Source organism: Etheostoma spectabile, chromosome 5 (genome assembly GCF_008692095.1).
Source record: "Etheostoma spectabile isolate EspeVRDwgs_2016 chromosome 5, UIUC_Espe_1.0, whole genome shotgun sequence".
Taxonomy (NCBI): domain Eukaryota; kingdom Metazoa; phylum Chordata; class Actinopteri; order Perciformes; family Percidae; genus Etheostoma; species Etheostoma spectabile.
The window spans coordinates 25,414,394-25,422,436 of NC_045737.1; the positions used below are offsets into that span (position 1 = coordinate 25,414,394).

General features: G+C 41.9%; 1 protein-coding gene across 2 annotated transcripts in view; it reads left to right on the forward strand.

Moving 5' to 3' along the window:
* The window catches only part of c5 (complement component 5), a 36,992-nt gene that overhangs the window by 1,390 nt on the left and 27,559 nt on the right, over positions 1–8,043 (forward strand). For both annotated transcript variants that reach the window (XM_032516554.1, XM_032516555.1), the window contains exons 2-17: positions 172–367; positions 679–832; positions 1,550–1,620; positions 1,714–1,811; positions 2,035–2,117; positions 2,201–2,291; positions 2,401–2,509; positions 3,893–4,025; positions 4,476–4,591; positions 4,683–4,871; positions 5,252–5,455; positions 5,547–5,759; positions 6,546–6,695; positions 6,810–6,936; positions 7,036–7,101; positions 7,226–7,417. In XM_032516554.1, coding sequence (XP_032372445.1) covers positions 172–367; positions 679–832; positions 1,550–1,620; positions 1,714–1,811; positions 2,035–2,117; positions 2,201–2,291; positions 2,401–2,509; positions 3,893–4,025; positions 4,476–4,591; positions 4,683–4,871; positions 5,252–5,455; positions 5,547–5,759; positions 6,546–6,695; positions 6,810–6,936; positions 7,036–7,101; positions 7,226–7,417 — 2,192 coding nt within the window. The remainder of the gene's footprint in view (positions 1–171; positions 368–678; positions 833–1,549; positions 1,621–1,713; positions 1,812–2,034; positions 2,118–2,200; positions 2,292–2,400; positions 2,510–3,892; positions 4,026–4,475; positions 4,592–4,682; positions 4,872–5,251; positions 5,456–5,546; positions 5,760–6,545; positions 6,696–6,809; positions 6,937–7,035; positions 7,102–7,225; positions 7,418–8,043) is intronic.

Sequence of the window (8,043 nt, forward strand, 5' to 3'; positions counted from 1 at the left end):
GAGGAGCAGTCACGGAAGGTTTGCACCATGTGGCCAACATGCGCCAACAGTTTTGTTGTCATTACCTAAAATTCCTCATGGGGACAACAGAAACTACGCACTTTAGCTTTAGTGAACGATTCCTGACTGTCTCCTTTTGATCATAAGTCCTGGTGTGTTCTCCTCCCTCAGGTATCTTATTACAGCTCCTCTCTCATTCCGTCTGGATGCTGTGGAGACGGTATTGCTGCAGTTGTTTGGTTTTGAGACTGAGGAGAGGGTCTACGTGTTCTTGAAGACCTCCATGGCTCCAAATCATGTGGTTTTGGCTAGGGAAGTCGTGACCCTGAACACCCTGAACAACTACCAGGCCGCCGCCAAAGTCCAGGTTAGACGTAACAATGCACAGATCTGAAAGTTATCAGAACTTATCACCACCGCCAAGGAGGTGATGTTTTTGGTTCACTTTTTTGTCAGCAGGGTTAAGGAAAAACTACAGACCCAATTTTTATGACACTTGGTGGAAGACGTAGCATGGGCCAAGGAAGAGCCCATTTAATTTTGGAGAAGCTCCAAATCACTGGGCGGATACACAAATTATTTTTCACTTTTGTCACTATTTCTCAATAATGTCTGCTAAAAATGCCCTTCTAGTCGTAGGATAAGGTTTTAATCAACTCTTCCGGTTTGTCTCTCTAGCTGCGTCCAGGTCAGCTGGATAAGAGCGTGAATCATGTGATTCTGCACGTCCAATCAACAGTGATCAACCAACACGTGTCTGTGTCCATCAGCCGCACCAACGGCTTCCTGTTTATCCAGACAGACAAACCACTGTACACCCCCAGTCAGAGCGGTGAGAGTTTAAAACCAACACAAAGGTTTCACAATCCACTGCACACCAGTGTTGAACCACTGTTTGTCTGTGGTGGAATGTAAATACGTCTTACCTACTCAAGGTTGTTACAGATATGATTTTATTACATAAGTTATTTTTGTACCATTGAGGCATAATGTTCATTGACCTCTTAGAAGCCTGTCTGAATTTGTGTCTTGAGGCCGGCCAAGTGTCCTCTTTTTTTTGGAAATCAAAATATGGTCACCCTAACATAAAGGCAAATACAGCCGTCCATTTTTCATTTAATTGTCTGTTTGCTGTCCTCCCTCATCTTGCAAATTTTGATCACAGCAGGACATTCGGGGACCAAACCCCTGGCACTTTTTTTACGCACTCTGGTACCTTATTTACATTCAAAGTACAAAAAAAGAATTCTTAGTGTGAATTCATTCACTGTATTTTCATTTGAAATAAGTCTGTGAGCCAACCGGCAACCTTTCTGTAAGTTGAGTATCACTTGTATACAGTATGTACATGTAGAAACTAAACATAAACCTTTATCATACTTTAACAGTAGACCTTTCAAAAATAAAGTAAAAGGTCTTTACAATGTGACTGTGTGTGTGTGTGTGTGTGTGTGTGTGTGTGTGTGCGTGTGCGTGTGCGTGTGCGTGTGCGTGTGCGTGCATGTGTGTGTGCGTGTGTGCACGCGTGCGTGCGTGCGTGTGTGTCCAGTTAAAGTGAGGGCGTTTTCCCTGAACCAGGAGCTGAGGCCGGCCAATCGCACTGTTTTTCTGACTTTTAAGGTGGGTGTAATGACATGCAGGACCAGCGGGGTGTAGTAACACATCACAACATGTTAATATACTGTTATCTCAGATCAGTAAACCTCCCCACAGGATCCGGATCAATCTGCAGTGGACATTGTGGAGATGTTTGACGTCAACAACGGAATCCCATCGATGCAAAACCCGTTCAAGATCCCCATTAAACCAAAGTAAGACCTTAAAAAAACAAACCTAGCTACTACAAAATGCAAAATAAAATCTATACACATTCTTATTCCAGAATGTTTATATCGTTAATGTGATTCCAGGTTGTATGTAATGTTGTTAATGTGATTCCAGGTTGTATGTAATGTTGTTAATGTGATTCCAGGTTGTATGTAGCATTGTTAACGTGATTCTAATATGTTTATAATGCTGTTAATGTGATCCCAGGTTGGGGATTTGGTCTGTTGAAGCTTCTTACTCTGATGATTTTACAACAACAGCGAAAGCAGACTTTGAAGTGAAAGAATATGGTAACTACCCAAGAAAACTACTTTATAAAATATGATATATATGGGAAAGTGTAAAATGTAAATTAATGACTGTTCTGTGTCAGTTCTTCCCAGTTGCTACATCCTTGTGGAACCAGCAGCTAACTATATCAGCTACGGAAGCTTCAACCGTTTCAACTTCAAGGTTTCCGCCAGGTGAAGAAACACATGTCATGTTAAGATGTACAGAATTAAAAAAAAAAATCAGTGAAATTATTAATACATTTCTTAGCTGTGAATAAGACCAAACATGTGTGTCTCTCAGGTACATTCACGGTGCTCCGGTGGCTGAAGGCGAAGTGTTTCTGCGCTACGGCTACGTTAGCGGAAAGAATCCTCCGGTTATCATCCCCAGATTTATCACCAGAGAGAGAGTAAGAGACATGAGACATGAACAACTCACTGATCTGCACTAAACGGAGAGTTTTCAATACAATGCCTAAATTTCAGTACAATTCTCCAACTTCTTTTTTGATGTCTTACTTTGAGGAATATTAGTCTTGCATTGGCAGACCTATCTCCACAGCGCTGAAGAGAAGATCTGGCCCCTTCACTATACACTCCTGGATTTTATTTCTGGTTGTCATTTCCTTAAACCAATCACAATCGTCTTGGGTGGCGCTAAGCCACATACGCAGCAACTGTGGCTCTGCAAAATAGTCTTGGGAAGGAAGGTTTTGGTGAAAAAAGAAAGAAAAGGGCACATACAATATGAAATGAAATAAACTATTCACACGATACAGTAATGTGATCTATGTAAATTATCTGGATACATGGTTAACCATAATTTGCTCTTACCAGTGTATTTCTGTGTAAACTGTGTGTGTATTTTGTTCACGGCAATCCCTGCCAACGGTCCAAAAATGTGTCAGTTAGTAAATGCCGTAAACATATTCTTTGTGGATCTTTACAGTCATTCTTCAAAAGAACCAAGCAGCTAACCAGGCCTGGGTTGTTGCACAATCAAAATTTCATTGACAAATGCCATTTTCAGTGTGTAATGTTTGCTCAAAAGTTCCGGTTGCTGTTTCTCTTCCTCAAATGGAAGGTGAAGGACATACAGCAGAACCTTTGGCGCCGTTGAAACTATCTGGTAAATCGTCAATCCAGGCTAGAGGAATATAAACAAATTCCACTTTTTACTTTTCTCATCTTTAAAAAACAAAACAAAAACTATTTTTACCAACAATTAAATTAAGAGTAAGAAAATAATAGTTTAGAAAAATGTTTATCTAGTTTGTCTTTTTAGAATTCTAATTTTGAATAATATCGTCAGGATTGAATGCATCCTGAAGAAAAAACAATAAAGCCAATTAGGCCAAAAGAAAAATTACATGCAACCTTTTCCGCAACGTTTTTATGAAAAATGATCAAAGTTTAGATTATTCAGGCAAAAGTGTAAGATATAGCATTATCCATAAAAGAATGGCTCTAAGTGGTCATACAACTCTTGTTTTCATGGACGCAAGGAAACGCAGAAAATCACGCATGTAAATTTACGAGTCAATGTGTAAATGGGACAATGGATTTATTGTTAAATATTGCACGTTTTGGCCACCACTGTGATATTTGAACCTTTCTGATATTTGATGCAACCGTCACGTTTCAGTCAGTGTTAACAAAGAAATATATTGAGGTTTAATACCGAGCACCAGATTATGTGTTAACAAAAAATTGATTTCACTGCTCATTCTTTCTTCAAAAACAGCATGTACATAGTTTTATGTTTTGTTGTCAGTAGTTTTTGTGTCTTTCAGTTGTCTCTGACAGGTGAAGTGGACGTGACTGTGAACATGGAGCAGGTCCTGTCCAAACACAATGGACCAAAAGACCTTAACAGTCTGGTGGGGATGTACTTGTACATTGCTGTCCTGCTTCAGGAGAGCACAGGTACACACCTTTCACCTTCATCTCAGACTTAAAGGTGACATTACACGATAAAGACGTTGTCTGTATGAAGAACTGCCTACTGCATACTACCAACCATATGTCAGTAGTATGTAGTATGAATCTGTAAAATCAATTTTTATTTTGCAGTATGCAGGCCAGGCTTCGCAGTTTATAGAATCTGAAGTAAACAAGTTGTTGAGACCGTTTCAGCACTTTGCATAGACTGGTCCAATGTATGCTGGAGTTTTTTTTCCGTACATCTGTTTTTTTTTTGCATACTTGCAGATTTTGCTTTTATTTGCATACTGCACACTACATTTTTTCCCAAATCAGTACGTACTGGTGGTATAGGAAGCGGTTTTGAATACCGCCTTTGACACATACAGTAGTGACAGGATATTATGTTTACATAATGTTCCCCTTCCTCACCACACTCCTCTCTTCTCTCAGGTGGGATCACTCAGGAGGCGGAGTTTGCTGCAGTGAAGTTTGTTAAATCACCTTACAGGCTGAGCCTCGTGTCCACGCCCCCCTTCATCAAACCTGGACTTCCTTATAACATCCAGGTGTGTGTCTGCAGCATAACCCTCACAACTGTTCAACTGTAGCTTGGTCAGGAATGAACTTTAATTTAGTGATTTCATGATTTCTCTGCAGGTGCTTGTGAAGGATCACCTGGACAAACCGGTGAACCGGATGTTGGTTCGCATGGTAGAGCGACAGCTGTTCAAACAAGGGATGGAGAGCGTGGTCACCCTAAATCCAGACAGCTCCATCACCCAATCAGACGGCCTCGCTGTCTTCATCTATAACATACCGAAAGATGCAGTCCGAACAGTGTTGAAGGTGAAGAGGAGGAAGCCGTCTTTCTGTTGATTACTTGCTGTTTTCATGTTATTTATATTTTTACTTTTTGTTTTTGTTACTTTACTTTATGTTTACCTCTTATTTGCAATAGACCTACTTTTCTTTACTTGCTGTTATTTACTTGTTTATGTGGTGTTCTTTACTTGATGTTTACATGTTGTAAACATGTTATTGTTTGCTTGTTTATGTCTTGCTAGTTTACCTGTTGTCTTTAAATTGTGAAAGTTAACTTTTTATTTGATTGTTTCCATGTTTTAGTTCCTGTTGTTTATTTGTCTTCTTATTTTTGTTTTCTTTGTTGTGTACTTGTTTAAATATTTATGTTTAGGTGTTGTTTTCTGTTATTGCTTACTTGTCAGTTTGAGACAGCAGACCCCACCCTCCCAGCATCCAGTCAGGCCAGACTGAGTCTGGAGGCGGTGTCCTATCACTCCCCGAACCAGCGTTACCTGTACATTGACCCCCCGCTGCCGGGTCAAGGCCTGGAGGTGGGACAATTCTCCAACATCAAGGTGTACTCGGCCATGCCCTCCTACGTGCCCATTAGAGCTCTTAGCTACCTGGTGAGGAGACATCAGATCGTGCACGTTGTCTGTGTTGTCCTGTTTCCATAGTTACTGGTGACCACTAATGACAACTCCTGTGTCCCCTCAGGTGCTCTCTAAAGGGAAGGTGGTGCACTTCAACAGTCAGAAGTTTGTCGCCAGCAGCGATAACAAACATACTCTGAGCTTTGAGGTGACAACCTCCATGGTCCCGTCCATCAGACTGGTGGTCTACTACATCCTGTACGGAGAGGGGACATCCGAACTGGTGGCCGACTCCGTTTGGCTGGACGTCAGCGACAAGTGTGTCAACGGACTCAGGGTACAAAACAAGTTTTTTATTCTGTTACTTCTCACTTGATTTATTACCTCAACACACATTTTAATAATGAGGTTATGGTATCAATCTCTAGTTTCAAGTCTTACAGTCTACTACATGTAGCAAATTATTGTCCCAGGGGGTTGTGGCTACATGCTGACCTGATAATCAGGACAGCCGCTTTAGCCTGTTGAATATTGGCAACTTAACCTCTTTAGCATTTAGCTTAGCACAGCGCCATAAGAACCATAGACAACACTGGCTTAGCCACTTCATCTTCCCCAACTTCACCCTCTCATCCAAAAATCAGCATGTGGAGTTTCAAAATAATTATCTGGGAACGGCCAAATCACCAAACTCAAGGCTTCAAAATAGCAGTACACAAACCAAGAGTCTTGTATTGTCTTGTCTTGAATTACTTGAAAGCAATACTTAAGTAAAAGTACAAGTAGGCCTATCTTACCATTAAATTATTTCGATAGTTAAAACTCACCGCTAGAGAGCTCTGCTGGCCGAGCTTGTTACTTATGGTTTAGCGCTCCTGCTAACTTGAATGTGGATTAAATGATTTAATTGTGCAGCTCTTCTAGACTTTCCAATTTTGGACTGAATGGATCAATTTCTTATAGTGAAATAAGTCATTTTGGGGGGTTTTGACACTCAAAAAAATGTATCTACTGATTTACAAATGTGTCTATCGCCATGTTAGTTTATGGGAAAGAGTTTTTTTGTGTGTGTGTGTGTGTGTGTGTGTGTGTGTGTGTGTGTGTGTGTGTGTGTGTGTGTCAGACTGATCTGTCATATCCTACTAAAGTCTACAAACCGAAGGAAAACCTCCGGCTGGACGTCAGGACCAATCAGGAGGGTCTGGTGGCTCTGTCTGCTGTCGACTCCGCCATCTACACACTGCGACCCAACTACAGGGACCCCATTAGCAAGGTAACAGAGGAAACATACCATTTTATCTCAGTAGACATTTGTTATAGTAATAGTTTGTGAATATTATTTGAAGTTCTATGAAACAGCAGTAATAGGAAGTATGGTGGCCTGCAGGTTATGCGTCATATCGAGGGCAGTGACCAGGGCTGCGGGGGAGGCGGTGGCAGAGACAGCGCAGATGTATTCCGATTGGCTGGCCTTACCTTCATCACTAATGCTAACGCCCACCCGTCAAACAGCGGTACGACAATCAATCAATCAATCAGTCAGTGACATTGTTTTTGAAGTGATTTGAGTTTGTGTGGTATGTGTGCGTATGTGTGCGCATGTGTGTGTGCAGACGAGGCATGCACAGCAGTTGTGCGTCCAAAACGAGCTCTGACGGAAGAGGACAAGAAAAAGAAACGTGAGACTCAACCTTTAAACATTTTTAAATGAAACCAGAATGACTGATTTGTTCAGAAACACATTTCCTGTATTAGTTTCAGAACCGAACAGGTAGATAACAGTGTCTCTGCCTTTCTGTCCAGAGGAGAGTTACGGTCAATGGAAGGTCTGCTGTGAACAGGGCATGAAGCACATCCCAAAGAGTGTGACCTGCCATCAGCATGCCCTGCAGACCATAAAAGAACACCCTCGTTGCAGAGAGGCCTTCAGAGCCTGCTGTGAGTTTGGCCAGCAGAACCTGGACCAGGACCAGATCCTCATCCTGGGACGCCAAGGTCAGTCTGGACTCATCACACACAAACACACACAGACAGAAAGACAGCACAGGAAGTCTACATAAAGTGAAGTTACCTCTCATGACCATTAGGGGGTGCCAAAGATCCTTTGGGTTGTGGTATTTCGTAGCTGTGCAAGATTGATCCGCTAGTGGTGAAGGAGTTGGCTAAGGCGAACGCTAACGATGCTAAGCCGACAACACGACCCAGCGTTGGTTGGCAGATCCAGAGTAGCTCTGGGCAGATCCGATAATTTTAAACTTCAACAGAGTACTCGCCTTCAAGGAAGTTAACACTCAGTGGAGAGTGGCCAGACCAGAGGGGTAAGCCTCTCCTCTCTAAGCGTAGCTCCCATGGTGCCATTTTAATGCTACGAAGTACTCACCTGCAGTTAGCATCCCATTGACTCCCATTCATTTTGGCACCACTTTGACAGTGAATAACTTTACATCTGAAACATTAGGGTTAGGGCAATGTATAAAAGGCTCCATTTCCTTATACCTCACGTTATGCTCCGCAGCAGACGTTTTTGTAAAAATAGGTTAACGATTGCGTCATAACCACACACGTATTGTCAGGAGAAGCATGCAGACAGTTTGGACTTACATCAGCTGTTTAGGTTTAAC